The 26,331-nt window shown below is 34.1% G+C and overlaps 1 protein-coding gene across 2 annotated transcripts; it reads left to right on the forward strand.

Moving 5' to 3' along the window:
• Positions 512–25,961, forward strand: LOC100623616 (arylacetamide deacetylase-like). Of its 2 annotated transcripts, none has more exons than XM_021069630.1 (5): positions 512–750; positions 11,052–11,274; positions 13,523–13,592; positions 14,908–15,079; positions 22,195–25,961. In XM_021069630.1, exons 1-5 carry the CDS (start codon positions 613–615, stop codon positions 22,789–22,791), a joined length of 1,200 nt encoding a protein of 399 aa, XP_020925289.1. In that variant the 5' UTR covers positions 512–612; the 3' UTR covers positions 22,792–25,961. The 2 variants fall into 2 exon arrangements, with proteins under 2 accessions (XP_020925289.1, XP_020925290.1); XM_021069631.1 differs by lacking the exon at positions 512–750 and adding an exon at positions 4,237–4,543.

A 26,331-nucleotide genomic window follows, 5' to 3' on the forward strand; every position in this document is an offset into this window, starting at 1 on the left:
AATAATTTACTTTTGAGGATTAACATTTAATTGTTTTAGTACCTTGCCTGGGGTACAGAGTAAATATTCAAAAGCTGTTAGTTATGTCCATGATTGTTGGATAATTTTATATAGTATTTTTCACTAATAAGTGTAATTTGTAGCAAGATAGTAGAGTAAAATACATATGACAGTAAGAATAATAAAGTCCATCTTATTTCATAAAAGCTCTCAATACGTTGAAAGTATTTGTTCTCCTCAGCTCTGAGATTTGTTGTTTGAAGCATACACTGAGTTTCTGGTATTTTCCTGTGGCCTTTTCTTAGTAAATTATTCTGCATCTAGCAATTGTGCAATAATAAATGGTTGTTTACTGACTGCCTAGCACATACTGTTGTATTTGATAGAACCTGGAGATAATATAAACTATGTGTTTCAGAGAGTTCTTTGTACTTTTACTGAGTTAATGATTTGTGGATAGCCTGCAAAATGACAAATTGAGCAATGAAAGTTGTGTCCAAGAAGTTAGATAATACTTTTTGATGAGGCCAAATGGTATAAAAATGCAGCATCTGAATGTTTTAAAAGTCTACTCGATGTGTTGCCAAGTAGCAGGTACAAAAGGGAAACATCATGGGAAGAAAGACTATGTTGTTTCTGATTGTGGGGGTCCTTGGGGCATATTATTTTTATACACCTCTCCCGGATAATATTGAGGAGCCCTGGAAACTAGTGTTGTTGGCCACATATATAAACGCTATAACAGATTTGGTAAGTATAGACTTTTATTGAATGAATACTTGACAGTTTAATCAGGAGAAAAGAATTACCTTTATTATTATATTTAAAATTTTTGCTCTTTTGGATATTTTGCTTCTAAAGTTTGCTGCTTGCTTTAAAACTTTTAAAAAATATTATAACTACTCCTTAAGAGCCATAACAGAATGAAGGGGGAGGAAGTAGTCAGTTAGTTTCAATTTTAAATATTAAAAGAGGAAATGTGCTGACTGAGAAAAACAAATAAGACTTATTGTGAGTTTCATGGCATAATTGCTTCCAGAATGAAGTATTTTAAAGTATGAACTTGAGAAACAGTAAGATTGAGCATCACTATGATTAGTTACAGAATTCTATGCAATAATCTTGTATTCAGATGTACAGATGCATTCTTACTGAAATATTTGTAAACAAGTCAACTGGTAAAAAGCCAAGAGAAACTAGACTCTCATGACTTCCACTTGTACTAGGGTGAGCAGGTGAAAAACAGGGCCACTGAGTGGCTGGCCCTCCAAGACCTGTGGTTCATTTCTAATGAGGGTGATTACTTGACATTGAAGCCATGCATTAGCTCCTTTAACTCTGTAGCAAATTGCCTTTCAGAAGCAAAAGCAAAACAAAAACGATCTGAAGACAGTCTAGATATTGAACCCTTGGCTTATTTTCTTTCTTTTCTTTTGGTATTTTAATACTCTTCTGACATCCAGTGTAGCTCTAAATAAATGCAATGTGTTTCTTATTTTTATTTTCTTCTAAATGGTTTGATCATTTTTAGTAATTTTATTTGTACGTATGTTGTTGGATTTGGGTAATTTTCAGTGGAATATATCTTCAAGTCATTTTTTAAAGTTATTCTTGAATTATACCTTTTAAGTATTTATTTTGTTAATGTTTTTATTTATTTTTGGATTAATTATGAGTATATATAGGTATCCACATTTATATCCACATGTAGTCCTTGTTTGTCTTCTCAAACGTCATTTTCTCTTTTGTACTATTAAATCTTTTTTTACATTTTTATATTTTTTACTTGTTTTTTTCTCATTTCTGTCATGTATAATACCTTGAGTTTCTTTTAATTTGGTATTTATTTCCAAAATTATTTGGTCTTTTTTTCTTATTCCTTTTCTGATTTCTACCGGTACCATTTTTAATCACCCCTTGACTACCTCCAAATATCTGCCTATGTCTTGAATATTTGTATTTCTGTTCTGTGCTGTTTCTCCTTATGTTATTCATTCTGCAATGTTGTGTAATTCGTTTCACCCACTTTGTACCAACTTTTTTCTAGTTTGTTTTCTTCATGTGTTGGAAGCTATTACTATTTTTTTTATTGTCCATAGTACCTTGCATGAAAGTTATGCATGCACCTTTTGTATTATTTCTATTTGGATGAGATGGCTTTTTTTGACAAACTGTTGTAAGAATGTACTTGGGAATAGAGGTGGGGTTGATATTTTTTTTTCTTAAATTATTTTTGTTCAGGGAATCCTATTGCTATGCATATATTTATATAAATTTATATATACATAAATATAAATTTATAGAAAAAGACAACAGATATATACTCCAAGAATAAAAGAAACTCGCCATGATCAAAGACTCCCATGAGTAGGACTGTAACATAACAAGGCTTGATTACTGGGCCCAGAACTAACTGGTATCTTTGTGATTATTTATTTCTTGTTTTTTGTCCTTGTTTTGAGTGGTTTACAACAGAAGAAAAATGTAGATTTACCAGAAAGCCTTCACCCTTTTTTTTTTAGGGAAAAAATTTAATTTGCTATAGAAGGACATCAGATTATAATATAATATAGCATATTTTCAAAACCTCTATGAATCCATCACTTGTTGAAGAAGCAGCTGGATTGTTTCTAATCCTCCTCCTCCCCTTTTTCCCTAACCCCCACCCACAAAAAAACAAACAACTTGTTTCTACTGTAGAAAAAAAAATAATGTATTTGGGAAATTAAAAAAATTAAAAAATAGAAAAAAAAATAAGATATAGGAGATCTAAAAAAAACACAACTTCTTGCTTGATTTTAATGCCATCTGGTCCTGCTTTGTGCTTTACCAGTCAATTTGAACATAAGCTAAATAATGGTAATTCAAATGTTTAATAATCCAGTGATGAAGATAAATCAAAGACATTGAATGCAATCATCTGTCAACTAATCTGTGATGCAGCGCTATCTCCTAGTATAAGAATATCAAATGTAGTTAACTAAAATGCTAACTCTGATAATCTACTCAGCATTACCCAGTAAAGTAATCTGAGACTCTTCAAGGACTCTGAGGTTTCATCCAGTCTTGGTAAGAAATAACACTGCAGTCAAATAACACTATCATACCTGTCCAAGATATGGGATTATTAGCATTTGTGGAAGCATTTTTCACCCTTACACCAGATTGCAAGGTTTTCTTTAGTTGCATTGGGACAATTTTAAGCTTTCTAGGTTTGAGGCTATTTAAATGTATATATTAGTTTTATCATCTTCTCTTATCCTTTTTCTGAATTTGCCATTGATTCTTCCAGCCCTTTTTATTTTGTTTTGCTGCTATGGCCTCGTCAAAAATACACTAGTTTGCCTCTAAAGAATGAACATTTTGAAACATGGTAATCATTTGAGTTTCCAAATTGTTCAATAACCACACTTTATATGCAAAACTTTAACTTGGGTGCAGCCAATGGCATGAACAGTTTCTTAACAGAAATTCAATTTTATTATTCTTTTTTTTTAGGTGATAGATCCTTTTATGACTGATTAAGATACAAAAAAACAATTCTGTCCTTATACTGAGGGATATACATTCCTACATTGGTTAGAATTTTCCTTGTTTAACATTTGATATTTTTAATTTACATCAAAAATTTCTTTTAGGGTATAGTGTCAGTATAAGGGGTATAAGATGATCTGAGAAGATATTTCCATGAGCTACTGCTGTAATTAATCATATTTCACCAAAGAGGAGGTCAAAGAAACCGTAAAACCCTTTTGTTCAATTCCGACTACAGGGATATTGGTTAATATTTGTAGTTCACTGGTGACTTCTTATTCTTTTTGTTATTTATTTATTACACTTCCTAATAAACTCTAAAAGCTTGTGAAATTACAGTCACTTTAAAATTTTTCATACCTAGTACTTTCTTACACAATGTATTATAATTATTGTTTTCATAAAAATACACGTCTTTAACTTGTATAACGTATACCATTTCCTATCATTTAAAAATATTTATTTGAAACTAAATTATCTTATTCTTTACAGATAAAATATTTGAGTCCAGTTGTTTATCTTTTGAAAGAGAGCTTTGTATTTTTTGTATTTAACTTTGATTAAAGCCAGACGGTCAACTAAATTAGCATAAATTACTTTCTTGGGAAAAATGTGGACACATATATCATAGGTTGTAGAAATTTTAAATTTGTTTGTTAAATAAATAAATGCTTATGACCTGACTGAAATTATTTCTACATATAACACTGTAGAAATAAAGAGGATGGAAGATGGTCTGCTGCAGGTAGGGGTCTCTACTCCTCTGTCATTGCAGAGAGGTGCAGGTAGGGGATACCACAGTGTTGGAGGCAAGGACAGCATGTGTGGAGCTGTCTGTGTGTGGAAGGGTATCCAGAATGTGGAGAAGACCTGTAGTATCTTTATAGCTAGAATAATTAGTCTCCCAAGCTTGTCAGGCACTGACCAAGCATTTGTGTTTCACTTTCACCTGCATGAAGTTCTGCTCCTTTGGCTGCAGTTGTGAGAAGACGTCAGTCATTTCTTGAAGGTTTGTGCTTTTTGTGATTTTAACACCTGAAGGCTTTTTGGATCAGCTGCTGGGCTCCAGTAAGGAGGGGAATTTTTTTGTTTCTTGAACCAGATATAGCTTGAGTAGGCTGGGAAGTGAGTTAGACCTGGGAAATACCACCATTCTTCTGGACTCAAGCAGGCCTCAAGGTGCCCTCAGAGTTAGACTTTTGTTCAGTTTCTCATACCCATGAAAGTTCTGTGAATACAGAGGGACCCTTGACTACTGTATCCACTGTCACACTCTTTCCTTTTTTTAATTGTATTTTTTAGTTAAAGTATAGTTGATTTACAATGTTATGCTGATTTCAGCTGTACAACAAAATTACCCAGTCATACATATATATATATATATATATATATATATATACATTCCCTTTCTTATATTATCTTCCATAATTGTCTATCCCAAGTAACTCCAATTCTCTTTCTGACTACACTTACTATGAGAATCTCTAATTGCATCCATATTGCTGCAAATGACATTATTTTTCTTTTTTGTGGCTGAATAGTATTTCACTGTGTATATGTACCACATCTTATTAATCCGTTCATCTGTCAATGGATATTTAGGTTGTTTCCATGTCTTGGCTATTGTGAATAGTGCTGCAATGAACATAAGGGTGTCACCCTCTCTCTTCAATGGGCTTTTCATAATTATGGCCACTGAGGGGCAACATATTGTCTAGTTAGGAGTGACACCTGGCTCCAGGGTCAGACCCAAGCTTGAGTCCAAATCTAGCACTTATTGTCTAGGCATGAACAGGTCTTATAACTTCTCCTATTTCAGTATACTCAATTGAAAATCTGGGAATATATTAATGTATACCATATTTTAATAAGAATTGAATGGGTACATAAATAGCATAAAATCTGGCAAAGATTATAAATATATTTATATTTATCTCCATGCATCTGCCAGTATTATTACTAGATGTTTGTGATTTTACAGCCAGATGAAATTGAATGGAAAAATTCTCAGCTGAACCTTAACAAAACTTAAAAAAATATTAAAAATAATGTCCAAGTAAACTTTGTGGAAAAATGTGTAAAGTATTATAGAGATCAATGATGAAATAAAATTTATATTTTAAGGCAGGACAAAAAAATTAAATGGTGAAGTTCTTTCTATGTTGGGCCCCTTTCCTCCCTCACTAATGCACAGTATCACTTTGATTATACATTAACTAGACCTCCTCAAAGGTGGGAGTGCCTGCTAGACTGTAAAGATCAAATTTTTTCCCTTTCTTCTGATACTAGTAAAGTAACTTCTTAAATGAATAGTATTCTTTCCCAACTCTGTGGGGGTCATGGTGACTTACTGCCCACTTTGTATGCCCTGGCTTGGACTGTGTATCCTAGGTGAACCTTTACGTAAAATATCAGTATGTCATTTTGATATACGACCTCTTGTCTCAAAAATGTGCTATGATGGTGCGTTTGACTTATAGCAAGTGGGACATTACTCAGAGCTTTCTGAGAGTCTGTCTCCTGGGTTATAACCCTCAGTTTGCTTCAAGTAAAATTCCCCCTTTTTCTTCTTAACTTGTTAATTGAATTTTTGTCAACATAAACATAGACATGGATATTGATATGCATATGAATACAGATTTTGACATGGTTTAGATATGGATATAAATAAGTATATATAACTCAACATAAATATAGACAGCATAAATGACTATATTAATACTGTGTGTATCTTTCTGTCTAGTCATCTGCGTACCTATGTATCATCAATCTATTTGTTGCTTATATGCATCTTTTACCATTTCTTTTGACTATAACTAACTTCTTAGTTTCAGGAAAATCTAGTTACAATCCTGAGTACAGTATATGTACATGTGATAATACTGTCAATTTTGGATCAAATAGTCTGAAACATTAGACTAAAATATAGAGCATAATAACTAGAAATGGAATTAAAAATTATCAATGGAATATAGTCAGTTTAATTCTCAGATTATGTTTCACAGTGCTCACAGTTTTAAAAAAATTATGCTTTAATACAGTCAGTCCACGATTTATGTTGGCTTGACTTATGATTTTTTGACTTTACAGTGGTGATACACATTCAGTAGAAACTGTACTTTGCATTTTGAATTTTGATGTTTTCCCAGGCTAGAGATATGTAGTAGATACTCTCTCAGATGCTGGCAGGTGGCAGGGAGCTATAGCTCTCAGTCCCCTTGATCACAAGTAAACAACCTATACATTTACACTATTCTGTGCCCCTACAACCATTGTGTTTTCCACTTTCATTACAGTATTCAGTAAAATACACAAATTCAATACTTTATTATAAAGTAAATGTTGTGTTAGATGGTTTTTTCTCCACTGTAGGCTAATGTAAGTATTCTCTGAGCACATTTAAGATAGGCCAGGCTAAACTATGATGTTTGGTAGGTTAGGTGTATTTAAATGTATTTTTGACTTAAGACATTTTCAGTTTACAATGGATCGATTGATCAGGACATAACCCCATCACAAATTAAGGCAGAGAGGTAATTTCTTTGATCATTTTATTTAATGATACATATAAATATATATATCATTTATTTTGTCGTTGGCTAGTTAGAATACCTTAAATTGCTTGTTAATACTTGTACAAAGGAAAATAGACACTGTGTTCTGAAAAAACTCCCCACTGTTCAGTCTCAACAGAGCTTCCCACTATAGTTTCAACCATATAGGCCAAGGAAGTTCATTAGCTTCCAAATAAAAAGGTTTTTGTAAACCCTTTGAAATTTCTTTCCTTCAGACCTTTGATCAAGTTTTCTTGCCTTTCTGGCTAAATCTAAAAATTTTGAACAACCGTAATTTTTCAGATCTAACAGATTGAAATAAAATAGAGTACCCATCAGAAATTTTCTTCATGTTTGTCAGAATTGATCCCTCTCTTCTTATCTTGAGTAACCACCCAAGGTCTTTCTTTATTCTGCCTTTTATTAGAGCTTATTTATGTAAGTGTCTGCTTTTAGCAATAGTCCATGAAGGTTGGAAATTATGTCACAGACATCTTGCAGGTTGGGTATTATATCACAGGCGTCGAGCATTAATTACACTTTTTAGCAGTATGTTTTGAACACAGGAAAGATTCAGTTCATATTGTGAGGTCATATCATAACTCATGTACATTGAAGAGATTTGACTTCAGGGACTTCCCTGAGGTTGGCCTGAGTCCCTTCATCACTGCCTGACTCTTTGCTTTCTTCCTGCAAAGATTCCAGAGGAAATAGGGCTCTTAAAGGGGATGCTCCTCAATAATCTTGTCAATCCAATAAGCAGGCTAGAAGTAATTTCAGTGTATCTTTTCCTTTATTTTATTTTTTCATTTTTTGTCTTTTTAGGGCAGCACCTGCAGCACATGGAGGTTCCCAGGCTAGGAGTTGAATGGTTGCTGCAGCTGCTGGCCTACGCCACAGAAATGCAGGATCTGAGCCACATCTGTGACCTACACAGCAGCTCTGGGCAATGCCGGATCTTTAACCCACTGAGTGAGGAGGCCAGGGATCAAACCTGTGTCCTCATGGATACTAGTCAGGTTTGTTACAGCTGAGCCACAACAGGAACTCCTGTATCTTTTCCTTTAAAAGTCAGGAAGGCTGCAGGAAGTACAGTTTTTGTAAGAGAAAATGAACATTCAGTTGGGAGTCTTTAAAAAATAGGAAACTTTTGAACTAAACAACAACAAAAGGGTAAAATGATAAGTTTTATAATTGCTAAAAGGTAAAGGTGTGCTTATTTTAATGACTGTTTCTTTGATGCCATTTTATTTTGGTGAATTTGGAGTCCTTTGAAGGTTACATAGACAGGCGCTATGCATAAAGGAAGAAAGAAGAGACTTAGTAACTGCAACTGGGGTAAAAGAAGGAAATAAAAGCACAGAAATATCTCAGAGCAGAACTCATCACCTGTTAAGTTTTCAAATCTTTGGTTGTGGCATGGCTCTTTCTGATTCCCTGGGATATACTCTTGCTTTTTGTTCTACTGTTTCTACATGGTCCTGACTTCCATAATAATCTCTCAACTAATGGAATAAGCAGCTAATATAAGGATACTGTCAGTTGCCAACTATATTTGTTTCAAGTATCCATTGAGAGAAACTGAAGAAATAAACAGAGCATAGATTTTCAGACCCCCTCGACCCATTTTAAGATGGAATCAGTCTAAAACCCCACTTTATAGTTGATATCCTTAAACCCCTACTCTCTTTGATGGCCATGGCTGCTTTGGAATCCACAGAAATTAATATTACTTCAGAACCAGTACTTAGTATTCTGTTTCCAAAGTTTGGGTATTCCTCTTTCTCCAATTAAGTCATCTAAGCCAAAGCTTTTGGTTCTCCGGTGAAAAGCTTGGAGGCTGACTTATGGTACATACTTGTAATCATGTCTCATGCACCTCCAGTGAGGATACCGACTTTTCCTTAATTCAAAGGGTCTGAGTCTGTGAAGAGGCTTAGCTCTGAATGTTGGATGAAAAGCCATAACAATACAGATTAAGCCTGACTTCAGTCAGTTGTCCTACCATTTCAGTCTTTTGGACATCACTTAGTTGCTGCTAGAGGACTCAGATTTTCAACACTGTTGCTCATTTCTATAACTACATAAGCATCGTATTTGATATCTGTATATCTATATATATATAGATATACATGTACAGCAATATATCTCTATCTCTGTCTATCTTTCTATCTATATCTATCTATCTGTTGTTTTTTAGGGCTGCATCCACGGCATATGGAAGTTCCCAGGCTAGGGGTCATATTGGAGCTGTAGCTGCTGGCCTACACCACAGCTCATGGCAACACCAGATCCTCGACCCACTGAGCAAGGCCAGGGATGGAACCCACATCCTCCTGGACACTAGTCAGATTCGTTTCTGCTGTGCCACAATGGTAACTCCACCTTGTATTTGATATTTAATCTCTGCTGCTTAGCCTACAACACTTTGGAATCTCATTATCTCTGTTGAAACTCTAAGTTCTTTGTCTATGTCAGAGTTTTCCCCTGTCACTTCTGGATAGCAGATGATTACCATCGTGGGTATTTTTACATCATCTAGAGCTCCACTCACTAAGATATTTCTCAATATATTGGTATAGAGAGTATCCTCTGAACTTTGCTGAAATACATAGTGTGGTGATACGTTATGAGTTAAAATAATATATTGGATCCAATATTTTTATTTGTATAGGCCTTTGGATATCTTCCTCTACAGTACCAGGGAAATTCAGCATCTAATTTTCCTCAAATGTATCCACTGCTGAAGTTGGTTGCTTTTGTTTCTGTTAGGGAATACTTAACAGATTGGGAGTTGAGGATGTTCAGAATCCATACACATGTTTCTAACTCAGTACTCAGAATGTCACTTAGATATGAAAGTAAGTCTGGGCTTTAATTTTCAACTAAGATATTTGTCAGGACTGTGACTTCACCTTGCATTTTAATTCCTCGATCTGCAAGAATAAGCATTAGTTCTACTTACAGAGATGTAAGCAATAAGCGATTTCTTTAAAAAAAAAAAAATGGTATACAGAGCATCTGCTTTAGTTGCCATGATTTGAGCTGAAAAACTAAAGCCCCAGGGATGTAATTATTCTTTTAATAGTCTTTCAGGTACAGTCAGTGCTTGAACTAAGTATTTTCACCGTAATATTTCATTGTAGCATCTACTTGTTCTCTCAAACCTCTCCCTTATAGGGACTATTACAGGTGTTAAATTCAATAACCATTTTGCTACTACATTTCATGCATTAATATGTCACATTTGATACTGGCAGCGAGGCCATTATTATCTTTAAATGTAAGCAAGTCAGTTACCTAATTCCAGAACGTCTTAAAAGTTCTCCTTTCTGAGAATTTCCTCTAGACTACGTTCTGTCAATCATGCTTTGTTAAAATAGTCTTACTAGCTTTCCTACTTCATAGTTTTACTGCCTGCATTTCTCTGATTTTAATAGGAGTTTCCCTGTGTTTGTTCCTTTGGCCTCGAGTGAGAGTTACTCTTTTATTTGTTTGGCCAAACTCTACTCCCCTTTCAATACTCATATTAGAGTTCACCTATTATTTGAAAACCCCTCCCTGGGTCCTATGTCCAGGCAACTAGTTTATCTCCCTATTGACTTCTGTCAAAGTTCTCTGTACATGTCATGTTGTTTCATAATTGTCTGTGTATCCATTTCTTCCACTTGACCATAAGCTTATTTGGAGAATTTAACTTGCTTATCTTTTTACTCAAAGTAGAAAGCATAAAATCTGCCAAGTTGTTATACCTCAGTAAATCTTTAAATATCTTATTCTTACTTGAGGCAACTATTATAATAAGGTTTCTGAACCCATTAAAATTCACTCTTGACAGTGTGACAGAGGACCTTTAGAAGCACAAACACATATTTCTATGTTCATAAACAACATTGGCATTTGATATTTGTAATCCGGGTTTTGTTTTGTTTTGTTTTTCTTTTCCCTTCTCTCTCCCTTTAGGCTCTGTTTGTTGAACTATTGGGAATCAGTCATTTCATAAACACTGTAAATTTCTTAATGACCTTTCAAGAAGTCCCACCCACATCTGATGAAAATGTCATCGTGATGGAGACAACTTTCAACAGTGTTCCTGTCCGTACATATGTACCAAAACGAAAGTCACAGACATTAAGAAGGGGCTTATTTTATATTCATGGTGGAGGTTGGTGTTTGGGGAGTGCTGGTATGTATCCTGTGTTGAAAATTTTAATCACCTAACATACATTTTATTAAGATATTGACTCTGACGTTTCAGGAAGGCATATCTGTTAAACATTATTACAGAGAACATTTCAGCTCTCTGAAATTTATCTCTTTGGACCCATGCTGTTTAAAGGAATTATTTTAAATCTCTTTTCCAAAGTGAATAATTAATACCAAAAGCTATAGCAAGTAACAGGTAAGAAGGAAAAGTATTTCCTGAATTTATAGATTTATTATTAAACTTGTTAATTGTGGAAATGATGGAATGTTGTAATGAAAAGCAAAATGAAGTGAGTTGAATAGTAAATGAGAAGTGAGGAAATGGAGATGGTGACTCCAGTCTTTCAGTAAGCTTAGATGAAGGAAATAAAAATATGAAGGAAATAAGAAAGTGTTAGATGGAAAAGAAGCACAGAATTGAGTAAGGATATTTTATTTTTATTTTACGAAAACACATCCATTTCAGTTATTTATGTGTTTTCTATATATGTTTAATATATAACATTTTATTACATATAATTTTACTTTTATAAAATTTTATTTACATATAAATATGTATTTTACATTATATATTTTGTATTTATATATAGAAGGTCTATGAACATGTTTATAAGCTGAAGATAAAGGTGGAAGTTAATAGAGGTATGTTAGACTAATAGGGAGTGGTGGGAGTGGAAGGAAGGGATGATGTTTGCCTGACCTAGAGAATTCTAGGAGGAAACTGGACTCTCAGTGCAGAGAGGTATGACAGCATACATGAGGAGGAACATAACTTTCTCTGTGATAGGAAGAAAAGAGGTATTGATGTAAATTGGAGCAATTTCTCCTGCCTATCATTTTCTATAAATTCAGGTGGGAAAGTCATTAGCTGGCATTAAAGCAATATTTCTAAGACAAAATCTGACTATGACATGCTTCATTAGTTTTCATGAGTCCCCACTGCCCAAAGCACTTCTTGAAAAATTTTTGCATTCAGAGTATACCTGAAGAAATAGAAGTATGCTTACAAGGTAAGGGAACTTAGTAAGAATAAGCCCTGAAACAAAATAGTGTTTGACTGAGCTTTCTATTTTAAAGAAAAAGATAAAAAGATGTGTTTTAGTCCAGAATATAAGCATGACTTTTCATAGTAAATGTTAAATAAAAGTTTAAAACTTAAAGTGTATTTGACATTTTAAGAATATTCAACACTGAACTTTGAAAAATCACAAGATAATATGTATTCCGCTTTTCGTGGCCTATGTGATGTAACCTTTCTGACAGTGTCATACTGCTGGTACTTTCCCTTTAGCACTTTATGATTTCTTCCTATTGTTTCTGGCAAGTTCTATTTTATTTTCTTAAAATTTCTTACATGCAAAAGGGAGAATCTCCCCAAGCCAATAGCAAACATGTGTAACTTATCCCCATTTCATATGCATGGCAAAAAAAAAAACAACAAAAAATGGAAAACATACACTTTCTTGTCTGCTTTTAGAAAATATGAATACATTAATCAGGTCTCAGCTTTCCCTGCTTCTTCTTTACACTTCTTTATCTTCACCTGGTGGTTTTGATGAAGTCTAATACTATTTCCATGCAGCACTTTCTGTACCCCTCCATTTAAAAAAGTAATATTTTGAAATTCCCATTGTGGCTCAGTGGTAGCAAACCTGTTTAGTGTCCATGAGGACATGGGTTAGATCCCTGGCCCCACTCAGTGAGTTGAGAATCTGGCATTGCCGTGAGCTGTGGTATAGGTCGCAGACACAGCCTGGATCTGGCATTGCTGTGGCTGTGGTGTAGGCCAGCTGCTGCAGCTCCCATTCAACCGCTAGCCTGGGACCTTCCATATGCTGCAGGTGTGGCCCTGAAAATTAAAAAAAAAAAAGAAAGTAATATTTTGTAATATTGCTTTTGGTATGCCTGCCCCTCCCTGTTCCTGTTTCCAGTAGACTGTGACTTCCTGGGGTTTGTCAATACATAACCCCTGCTAAATAAAGGGAGCAGGTATTTTGAAGATAATGAAGCTGGTTAAAATTATCCATTGTGAAAATGTGGGGAAGGACAATGAGCATGTAAAAGGATCACTGAGCAGAAGAATATATGTTCTGTTGCTGTGATGAAACTTTAGAAATGTTTTTCTGAGAACATTTCAATGAAGAACAATGTTAGTAGTAGGCTTTCTGCTGAAGGAAAAACCCTCCAGTTCATCTGTCAGTCTGTAATTTTATTGTCTTTTATTTCAGCTTGGTTTGATACTGACTTTTTGTCAAGACAGACTGCTGAAAGACTTGATGCCATTGTCATTTCAACCAAGTAAGAGAACTGGAATGTGTTTGGGTTTTAGCCAGGTGCCTTATCTAGTAAGATGCTCAGAGACATCTTGGTCATTCCTTGATTCTTTTGGAAGTCTTTCAAATGAAATTGAGAAGGTGAGAATAGAGAAAGTGAGCTTGAGCATGACCAGAAAAGAGTTGTATAGTTATGTCAAACAGGGATCTAAAACAGGAAGTCAAATTGTTAGAATAAAATGAAACTATTATATCTCATGGACAAATGACCTCCACTGGACTTTTAGCCTATTCTTAATTTGCAGAGTGAAGAAGGAGGGCTTCAGAATCAGAGAATGAGGTTCAAGGCCTGGCCCTAGAATTAATTAAATGACTATGCCCGGTAAATATCATTTTAGCTCCATTTTCTAATATGTAAACTGAGAGTCATATATTTTCTATATCATTGGGTTGTTTTGAGGACTAGATGATGAAATCTTTTAGCATAGTTTATTTCATGTCTAATCCTTCATTAAAAATAGTCACCAGGAGTTCCCATCGTGGCTCAGTGGAAACGAATCCGATTAGGAACCATGAGGTTGCAGCTTCGGTCCCTGCCCTTGCTCAGTGGGTTAAGGATCTGGTGTTGCCATGAGCTGTGGTGTAGGTTGAAGACATGACTTGGATCCCGCATTGCTGTGGCTGTGGCGTTGGCCGGCAGCTGTAGCTCCAATTAGACCCCTGGCCTGGGAACCTCCATATACCGTGGGTGCAGCCCTAGAAAATACAAAAAATAAATAAATAAAATAAATAAGTAAAAATAGTCACCAAATAACATATGGGAATATAGGCAAAAAGCCATTCTCAAAAAGCATTCTAGGTCATTAATCAATAATAAACAATAAATTTAGAAAGAATAGAAAATGATAAAACAGTAGTGACTGCATGTCAACTTGATCATTAAGTTGGAATAGAATAATTCCTAAGATTTATTTGCTATTGGCTACTAATAAAGTATAATGAATACAAATTTATCACCACATTTTTGTTTGTTTGTTTGCTTGCTTTTTAGGCCTGCATCTATGGCATGTGGAAGTTTCAAGGCTAGGGGTTGAATGGGAGCTGCAGCTGCTGGCCTATGCCACAGCCACAGCAATACCAGATCCAAACCATATCTGCAACTTAAACTGCAGCTCATGGCAATGCTGGATCCTTGACCCATTGCACAGGGCCAGGGATTGAACCTGCATCTTCATGGATACTAGTTGGGTTCATAACCTGCTGAGCCACAATGGGAATTCCCACACACATTTTTAAAACAAAAATAGCTGACTTACAGAACATTGTTACTTTGCCCACAGCTACAGACTAGCACCTAAACATCATTTTCCAAATCAATTTGAAGATGTATATAATGCACTGAAGTGGTTCTTACGCCAAGATGTTCTTGACAAATATGGTGTAGATCCTGAAAGAATTGGTATTTTGGGAGACAGTGCTGGAGGGAATTTAGCTGCAGCAGTGACTCAACAGGTATGATGGTCTGATTTGTTTTGTTTTTTAAAAAAATATTCTATAGTTAAATATAGTTATTTCAAGCATAGAAATATCAATGCAATTATGTTATTGTATTAATATATGAAATTAAAGATACATAGAGATCAGTGTTAGAGAACATTATATATCTAGTGGTTTTACCCTTACTTCCTGTCATATTTTTAAAAATAAAATGATAAAATCCTCTCTAGATCATCAGTTTAAACAAAAATAATAGGTCGGCTGAGTACCATACTGCTTTGTTATATTAGGGGTTGGATTGTGAAATTAACCAGTGATATCAATCATCATAGCCATAGAGAATCAGATGATTCCAGTATTCTTCAGCAGAGTATGCTAAACTTGCATGAAAATTGTTTTTATCAGGAAAACCTAATTGCCTATAGAGAAAAATATTAGCAGGTTCATAGATAATATTTATTTACACGAGGAATTATGATTTTCAGATATCACTTATCACACTATTTCTGTGGCATTTAACTAAAACCAGATGCCTATTAACTATCAGTTTAAAGTGTTACATTATTATAAGTCTGATAGTTTGTAAGTAAAAGTGTTTTTGACACCAAGTATCTGACCTAGGAAGTTCACAGGGCACTGATGGCTTAGAAACAATGTCCTATAGGAAAAAAATTCCTTATAGATTTTCAAATGAATGTCTGCAATTTAATAACTAACTCTAATAATAAATATTGCATGTAAATTTATTATGTGACAAAACAAACTTTGCTGTTAATTTTATTTATTTTATTATTCGTTTTATAGGAAATTTAGAGTATATAAATTTTGGCTATTGGTACCTTTAGGATAACCTTATGATTTCTAGCCAAAAGAAACATATAAATTCTCTGGTTTGTTCTAAAAGTACAGGAGAATATAAACCTGATACTTCTCAGAAATTGAGCCCTACATTGCTGTTCTGAAAGGCATCAATGCAATACAAAGAACACTTCAAGAGACAGAATTTTGTAAAAGCAGTGTCAGCTATGACATTGGGCAGACCACCTAATCTCTTCAAGCATCAATTCTTTTTACTGTGTTGTATAATGAGCCCTTCCTCTTATGTGGTTTAGGCTTCTATTAGGTGAACCAATTCTGACCCGTAATTATTAAGAAACCAGATAACCAGAAAACCCAGATAATATATTATATAGTATAGTATAATGTAATATAGTGTAATATATCATAATATTCTGGAAAGCATCGAGAAACTAATAAGATAAATTTTCAGCCAATTTTTTTTTTTAAGATTAAAACACACACACACACACACACAAAAATAAGCTGGCATTCAATGTCCTCTTTGCCCTATAGGCATATGCCAATTAAAGGCATATTCAACCAGGATGGGCTTTTGGAAGTCTTTCGGGGTATAGCATTGAAGTCAAATTCTAGGGCCCTCCAAATACAGGGATACTCATAAACCACTCCTCACTTTGAGGCCCTGAAATGATACGCTGTCAGTGTCGGGGGACCTGATATAAAATAGATCTTATGTGTATTTAGAGCTTTGCTTCAATTCACATCGCCTAGATAGTCACAGGAAATCTCAGGCCTTGAACTTAAATTAAGGTGGTGTGAGTGGTTGATATTGGAGTGGCTTGGCAATATATACAAATTCTCCCTGAAGAAATATAGTATTATCATAGACTTTAAATTCTTGCTGCAACTATTTTTGGAAATTCAGTATCTGGCTCTGGATAAAACATATCCAGGAAAACAAGTAAACAGGAAGTCATGAAGGAAAGCGAAAAATCAATAGCCAATGGAAAGACATTCCACAAATGTAGATACTGTAGTTATCAACCACAAATATAAAATAACTCCCCTACTTTTTCAATTAATTTATAATTAAGACTGAAAATTTCAACAGAAAAGTGGTTTTGAAAAACAAAAATTCTAAAACTAGAAAATAAAATTATCAAAATCAAAACTGTCTGGAATTGCTCATGTGATTTTACACACCTGAAGAGACAATTTATAAGCTGAAAGGCAGGTCATATTGATTCAAATAAAACTGCAACCAAAGAAAAGAAAATAAAGTAAAATAAAAATAACTTCTCACCCACAATAAAATAATTATAGATAACTAACAATGATACAAAAATAAGGAAAATTTAAGACAGAGAAAAAAAGAGTACCTTCACTGAAGTACAAGTCATACAACTTACTTCTCAATAGCAAGAATGTAAATTTTAAGTCAGTGGAATGATATTATCAAAGTGCAACACAAGACAACTGTCAATCTAATTCTGTACCCCACAAAAATATTAAGAATAAGGGCAAAGTATAGACATATTCAAATAAAAAAATCAAGAGAGCTTGCTTTTAACAGAACACACTAAAAGATACTTTAAAGTGTTTCAGACAAAATGAAAATGAAGAAAGCAGAAAAGAGCAAGAATGTGGTAAGATGTGGATAAATCTTAATAAACTTGGGTAATTTAAGATAATAAGATATACAAAAATAAAATGTGAGGAAAGAGGGCAAGATAGATTTTGTTTTATAAGCTCTTTTTATTGTCTAAGAAGAAATAAAGATTAAGAATTGGCCTTTGATAAGTTCATTAGTCTTGGAGAAGTTCAGAATACACATTGTCATCCTAGAACAATCATTTAAAGAATGAAAACAGTGTATAACTTATAAACAATCACAAGGAAAAATTTGTCCAAAAGGTTGGCTGACCTGAAAGAAGGAAAAATAGAGAAAAAAAAATGCACAAAATAAGATGGTAGATTGAAACGAGTTATTTTAGTAGATAAATATTAGTGGTCTAAAAATTATCTGGTTATAGGACCAAAACTGTCAGATTAAAAACATAAGTATACAGAAAATATAAAAGTAAATAAATGGAAAAGGTGTACCCTGAAATAACATCAGAAAGAATTTTTAGGTAAAGAAGACCATATCATTACAGAAAAAGTTTAAATCACCAAGATTAGACATAACAATTGTAAATCTGTATAGAGTTAATAACATGGCTGTAAACATGAAAAAATTATTAACAAAACTACAGGGGAATACACAAGCTTACAACCACATTGAGAAATTAATTAAAAATACCTCTTACAGTAATTAAGAGAAGAGCCAGCAAAAATAATAATGCTATAAAGAACTGGAATAATAATCAATACATTTATCTCAATGGACCTACAAAGTACACAGAAACAAGCACAGGTACACATAATCACTTTTAAAAATTGACCAAGTACTGGGCCATAAAACAAGACTCAAAAAAAAAAATCACAGAATTTAGTTCATACAACTTTTAGACTTTTACCACAGTGCAATAATATAGGAAAGCAATGAGGAAAGGATAAATAACAAAGTACCCTTCTTTGTATGGAAATTTTTAAAATAACGTATTTTTTTCATTTACTTTTCATTGTTATTTCCCCCAAGAACTCTTTTTTTTTTCCCACTGTAAAGCATGGGGACCCAGTTACACATACATGTATACATAATTTTTTTTCCCATTGTCGTGCTCTGTTGTAAGTATCTAGACATAGTTCTCAGTGCTACACAGCAGGCTCTCATTGTAAATCCATTCCATGAGCAATAGTTTGCCATCTGTTGACTCCAAGCTCCCAATTCCTCCCACTCCCTGCCCCCCAGGCAGGCACAAGTGTCTTCTCCAAGTCCATGATTTTCTTCTCTGTGGAAAGGTTCATTTGTGCTGTATATTAGATACCAGATATGGGTGATATCATATGGTATTTGTCTTTCTCTTTCTGACTTATTTCACTCAGTATGAGAGTCTCTAGTTCCATCCATGTTGCTGCAAATGGCATTATGTCATTCTTTTTTATGGCTGAGTAGCATTCCATTGTGTATGTATACCACATCTTCCTAGTCCAATCGTCTGTCGATGGACATTTGGGTTGTTTCCAGCTCTTGGCTATTGTGAATAGAGCTGCAATGAACATGTGGGTGCATGTGTCTTTTTTAAGGAAAGTTTTGTCCAGATACATGCCCAAGAGTGGGACTGCTGGGTCATATGGTCATTCTGTGTATAGTTTCCTAAGGTACCTCCATACTGTTCTCCATAGTGGTTGTACCAGCTTACATTCCCACCAGCAGTGCAGGAGGGTTCCCTTTCCTCCACACCCCCTCCAGCACTTGTTATTTGTGGACTTATTAATGATGGCCATTCTGACTGGTGTGAGGTGGTATCTCATGGTAGTTTTGATTTGCATTTCTCTAATAATCAGGGATGTTGTGCATTTTTTCACGTGCTTATTGGCCATCTGTATATCTTCCTTGGAGAAATGTCTATTCAGGTCCTTTGCCCATTTTCCCATTGGGTGATTGGCTTTTTTGCTGTTAATTAAAGGGGTTCCCAACTGTGGCTCAACAAATTAAGAACCCAACATAGTATCTGTGAGAATGCAGTTTTGATACCTGGCTTTGCTCGGTGGATAAGGATCCTGTGTTGCCATTGCTACAACCTCTGCGACAGCCAGCAGCCACATCTCCAATTCCTCCCCTAGCCTGGGGAACTTCCATATGACATAGGTGTGGCCCCAAAAAAGAAAAAGTATTAAGGATCAATTGGTCATTATTTAAAATAATATGTCTTTTATATGTTTTTCCCAATTAGGATGATCTTTGTAGGAAGTTGTTTTTCCTCAAAAGCTTATGTTAGAAAATGAAAAAAGCCTGAAATAAGCATTTGACTCAAGAAATCAAAGAAAGAGAATGAAGATTATTATAATAGGAATTAAGGTATTCAAAACAAGTTTACAGTAGATGTGAACAAAAATCAAAAGATTAATGTTTTTAAAGTACTAATAAAACTTTTAAATCTCTGGTAAGACAAATGCGAACAAACAGAAATTAGGTACAAATAATTATTTTCAGGATTGAAAACAGGACAATACTGCAGACCCTTCAACATGAACAAGAATTAGCCTTTGATTAGTTAAGAATGTACATTCTAATTCATGAAAGATATTTTGAAAAAAAATGAAATTAAAACATTTAATAATGTTTAAATTGACAAATTCCAAGAAAAATGTAACTTGCAAAACAAGCACAACAAGAAATAAAAATCTGAGCCATTTTATAACTATTAAATAAATTAAATCAATAGTAAAAAAAATAGTCCCAGTAAGAAACCTCACAGGTAATTTATATCAAGCATTAAAGAAGAAATAATTCCAGATAAATGAAAAATATGCCAGAGAAGAGGATAAAAGTATACACTTTCCGGTTATTTTCAGAGAAGCTTGATCTGTGTGACCAATCTGGCAAGGACAGTTTCACAAAGGAAAACAATGATCTAATCACACTCAGGAAACTAAAATATTACTATCATGAATAAAATATTAGGACAAAATATATATCAAACATACACCCTGTCCAAGTTCTTTTTTTAATTAAAGTATGTACTTGATTTACAATATTTCTTCAATTTCTGTTGTACAGCAAAGTGACCCAGTCATACACAGTTCCCTGTTCTGTACAGTAGGACCACATTGCCCATCCATTCCAAATGTAACAGTTTGCATCCAACAACCCCAAATTCCCCATCCATCCCACTCCCTCCCCTTCCCCCCCTGGCAACCACAAGTCTGCTCTCCATGGCCATGATCTATCTCTGTTTTATAGATAGGATAATTTTTGACATATTTTAGATTCCACATAAATGTGAAACCATATAGTATTTGTTTCCCTTTCTTACTTACTTCACTTAGTATGAGAATCTATAGTTGCATCAATGTTGCTGCAAATGGCATCATTTTGTCCTTTTTTATGGCTCAGTAGTGTTCCATTGTATGTATTCACCAGATCTTCTTAATCCATTCATCTCTTTATGGACATTTAGGTTTCTATCTTGGCTATTGTGAATAGTGATGTACTGAACATAGGGGTACATATCTTTTTGAATGAATGTTTTGTCCAGACTTATGCCCAAGTTGTTAATAATGCAAGGAAAGGTATAGTTTATAAAAATAACTGAATTTTGCCATGTTGATAGATTAAGAAGCAAAATCAGATCTCTTGCAGAAAAAGCATTTAAAGTCACAGTAACATTGTTTAACTGAGACTAGATGGAACATTGGTGAAATTTGCTTTTGCAGTTGTGTGTGTTTATGTGTGTGTATTGAATATTGTCATATTTATATCAAAGGAAATGTCATAGTTATGTGCTTTTTTTTCAATATTGTATAAGGTTTTTAGAAATGGGCATCAGTTTAGCTATTATACTTTACTCTCAGAAGCATATGGCATCAATAATTACTTTTTATGACTTACACCAGATCTCAAATTTTTATGTGCATCAAAATCAACTGAAAGACTTGTCAAAACTCAAATTGCTGATTCCTCTCTACCTGATTTAGTGAGTCTGGGATAGATCCTAAGAATTTTCATTTCTAACAAATCTCCAAATGATGCAGGTACTAGTGGTCCAAGGACCACAACTTTGAGAAGCTAATCTAGACACAATGGGGCCATTCCAACTAAAAGTACATTAAAAAAAATATCCTAAACTGGATCCTTAATATTACTGCTCTCCAGATATTTTTTGTCATGCATCCTACTGATAAGAAAATTTTAGTACATCCAAATATATTAATATTAATTTACACATGAATTTGTCTTATGCACTAGAGTAACTGAATATTTAAAACACATAAACATTAAAATGGATTAAGCTTTTACCAAGGATTCATTTGTTTAGTGTCAGAGCAAAATTAGAATTCCTGGTGACATGATATTTTCCTTATATGTAAATGCCTGTTGGTATAATAATATATGTCCATAAATTTTTTACATTAAAAAATCAGTTTCCTCTTATTGCCATTTTTGCTTGTAAGAGTAGATCTTTTGCTTTTTAATCACAAATTGGATGATCTCTTTCCCCACCCATAAGTAAGTAGTACAAATAACTTTATATTCACAGTATTTAAATATATGCATCTATTCTTGGATATAATTAAAAATTGGAACATTCTTTGAAATATATTTTTGTTGTTTTTGATTATCTTTTTGAGATTGTGAATTTATCATCAGCCTATTGCTTTTGAATAAAAATATATTTTTCAATAAAAATTATTTTAGCAACTTAACTTTAAATTATTTTCAGCTCATAGATGACCCAGATGTCAAGATTAAACTCAAGACCCAGTCTTTAATTTATCCTGCCCTTCAGATTCTTGATGTGGATTTACCATCATATCGGGAAAATTCACATTTTCCAGTTCTGTCCAAATCACTCATGGTCAGGTTCTGGAGTGAATACTTTACTACAGACAGATCACTTGAAAATGCCATGTTCTTCAATCAACATGTACCAGTGGAATCAAGCCATCTATTCAAATTTGTTAATTGGAGTTCTTTGCTCCCTGAGAAGTTTAAGAAAGGGCATTTTTATAACAGTCCAACTTATGGGAGTTCTGAGCTGGCTAAAAAATATCCAGGGTTCCTAGACGTGAGGGCAGCCCCCTTGCTGGCTGATGACAGCAAGTTACATAAATTGCCCCTGACCTATGTCCTCACCTGTCAGTATGATGTCTTAAGAGATGATGGAATCATGTATGTCACCCGACTTCAGAAAGCTGGGGTTAGGGTTACCCATGACCACATTGAGGACGGATTCCATGGAGCAGTTTCCATTCAAGGATTTAAAATCAGATATAGACTAGAAAATCAACATGTGAGTTGGCTAAGTCAAAACTTATAGTAAAAATCTCAGCAGTGGTTCATAAAAGTATATGAGCTTCAGAATAGGAAACAAATTAGTGAGAATCAAAGGGTTGTGTTTGAATGTATGTTTCTCATCTGTGACCTAAGTTCCTCATAGCCATTGTATTTTGTTTGAAACTCAACATTCTTCTTTATTCCTTATTCTAAGTGTTGTTCTAACTTCTTTACCTTAGAGAATACCTATTTTCTATTTTTTTTTCTTGCTGCTGTTGCTCATTTCTTATAGCTCTAATTTATAGCCCTAGTTTTTTTTTTTTTTGGTTTTTTTTTTTTTTCCTTTTCTTTTCTTTTACTGGCTAATAGTATTACTGTTGAGAAGAAAGTTTTAAGTGAATACATCTGGCTTGCAAACAGCCAGAGCTGCAGCTGGCATGGCTTTAAAGCCTTGAAATGCTACCTTATAGGCACTAATATAAATTATATGCCAGCTTTTTTTCAGAGCACTTCACTCAGTATAATGTCACTTGTTTATCACTGCAAAATTCACTTCTTAATGCAAATCTATTCTTGTGCTGGGATACCAAAATTAATGGCAGTCATCTCATAAGACTCCATTCTTGTGACAGATTAGGGCCGTTTATGTGGGAGATGGTAGCTCTACATGTAGCAGTGGTGAGTGAAGCTCAGGACATGGAAGAAGTCACAAAACCAAATTGAAAAATTTGAATCTCTGAAAGTTCTTTTGTCCATGTGGACTCAGTAGCGGGAAAAGTACAATTAAATTTCTGTGTTCTTGGACTGTCTTAGTTTGGGTTGCTATAACCAAATACCATAGAGTTGGTGGCTTATAAACAATAGAAATTTATTTCTTACAGTTCTGGAGTTTATGGTGTCCACATGGTCAAATTCTAGTGAGAGCCCTCTTTTGCACTGCACACTGCCAACTTCTCATTATATCCTCACATGGCAGAGAAGAGGGAAGGGAGTAAGCTCTCTCATGACTCTTATTAAGGGCTAATCTCATTCATGAGAGCTACATTCTTATTACCTCATCTACTCCTAGTTACCATATAATACCATCACATTAGAAGGCAGAGTTTCAACATACAAAATTTAGGGGGACATAAATTTTCAGTCCGTAACATAGGCCATGGAGAATAAACTGTAATAACCATATTTTATGTAATATTTGGAGATAATTTTGGAGAAACATTGAGGAAATTAGCTCAGGGCTACTGTTCCCCCCAGGGAGTCTCCCCACAGCCATCAGAAATCAAGGTTTCTTTATTTTTCTGCTCAGCTATCAGAAAGAGTTGTGCGTTGGGGGAATGGGAGAATCACAATTTTTCATCTATCTTTTTAATCAAGAAAAATGATAGCATTACTAGAAGTCCCATCCAGTACATGCCTCATTTTTTGTCTCATTTTACAGAACTGTGTTTCACGTGGATACCCTTAACTATCAAGTTTCCTTAAGGAGTCATATTTTTTTAACCTGGGTATATCATCCTAAACAAAATTAGTATCTTTTCAAATAAAACCATAAGTGAGAAATAAAGAAGCAGCTAGCAGTTGGGTCACAAATTCTATAGGAATAAATGATTAAAATTACTTGTGGAAAATAAATAGGAATGTTTGTGGTCATATATTACATGGGTTGAATGTATAAATGAATCATACCTATGGTTCCCCATGGAACATCATTAGGATACTTGTGTGTTTTAATAATTGTATACTCAGTTGGAGAGGGCTTTTCATTTTTCTTTTTTACTTGCATCTCTCACTCTTTTACCTCCTTCAAACCACCTACCCATAAATCAAAATAATGTATGTTAACTACCTGGAGGACATGGTTGTAATTTGGAATAGAAGGATACATTTAAATGTGGACATGAGATATGACAGAAAGTACTTTTGAAAAATTGTACAAATAATAATGATGCAACAAACTGATATTAACTCTATGATGTTTTCCTAGAATTCTAGCCTGAATATATAGTAGAGGGAGGGAGCAATAGCTAACAAAGCAACAGCAACAATAAAATTCTCTGTTGTTTACCTTAGATTAACTTTCTAGTATAAAGTCCATCCAGACCCCTACTTTTGGTTTTTGTAAAGTAAAATAGGATAAATAATTATAGGTTTCCCTACCTTGTTGGGTGCTTCCTGAATCCTAAGCCATCAGGTTTGGTTATTACTAGTAGGTCTTTACCCCTCTCCACATCAGTCATCACTCCTAATTACCCTTCAATCCCACATCCTAATCTTTGTAAGACATTCCCTGTCTCTGATTTTGTCCTTTCCACAACCTCTTCCTGTGGATTATCATGAGCAACATCTATAAGATGTTATAAATGAAATTAATTGCATCAAGAATAATTTAAGAACTTGCCCTTTGGTCATAGAGCTAATAATTATGTAAGTTTCAATATCTCATTTTAATATTGTAATCATAGTGTAATTATATTTAGATAATAAATATCTTCATTAGATAGGTTATAATTGAACAGAAGAGGGTTTGCTTATTAGCATTCTGTACCTTGATTTTACTTAGAACATCAGCTTCTTGATCTCTAGCACATGGCAAAACTTTGATTACACTGGAATTGAACTGGCCTCAAAGTGATGAATGCAAGACTGAAACATGATAGAATTCTACCCAAAGTGTACTGATCCTAGTATTCTCTCTTCACATTTGGAATCCTCTGTTTCTTTTTGTGATTCTGTACATAAAACATGGATTGGTTAAATAGAATTTACGAGGGCTTCCTTCTCAAGCAGTGAAAGTTACCAGAAAGACAACCTGTCAAAATTATATTTTGAAGAGAAAGGTATACACACACACAAACATAAAGTTGGGGAGAATCCTGAAGGAGCTTCCCTTAAGTATAATCTTGGGTGGAGAAGAGCAGCACTATAGAAGAGTGGCAAAAATCCCATATCTTCTTTGCCCAAACCCAATCCTTTTTTTGATGAGAACATTTAACGCTTAGCAAAATTCAGTTATATAAGAGTGTCGTCAGCTGTAGTCATCTTGTTACATGTTAAATCTTCAAATGTTATTCATCTTATATTACTATGAATGTTTTTACCCTTTGACCAACTTCTCCCTATTTCTTCCACCCACTCCAGCTCCTGGGAGCCACTTTTCTGTTCTCAGTTTCACTTTAATAAATAAATAAATAAACAGATTCTACATGTAAATGATACATGCAGTATCTGTCTTTTTCTGTCTGACTTGTTTTACACAGCTTAATGCCCTCCAGGTTCAGCAATGTTCTTGCAAATAAGAGGATCTCCTTTTGTAAAGTTTAAATATGTATATTTTTTCACATTTTTTGATCCATTCATTTGTTTATAGATGCTTATTTAGGTTGTAACCACAGAACCAGAGCCCAAACTGGTTCTATATCCTGTTTCTAACAAGATAGTGAGTTGTATCTCAAAGACCACAAAACAGGACCAGATATAATGGAAAAAAAATAAAAGTCATTATACTAAAACAAACAAAACAAAAAATAAAACAGGACTACTGGTCATTCATCAAGGCATGTATAGAAGAGAAATTTTTTACTTC

This window comes from Sus scrofa, chromosome 13, assembly GCF_000003025.6.
Source record: "Sus scrofa isolate TJ Tabasco breed Duroc chromosome 13, Sscrofa11.1, whole genome shotgun sequence".
In the NCBI taxonomy this organism is placed as follows: domain Eukaryota; kingdom Metazoa; phylum Chordata; class Mammalia; order Artiodactyla; family Suidae; genus Sus; species Sus scrofa.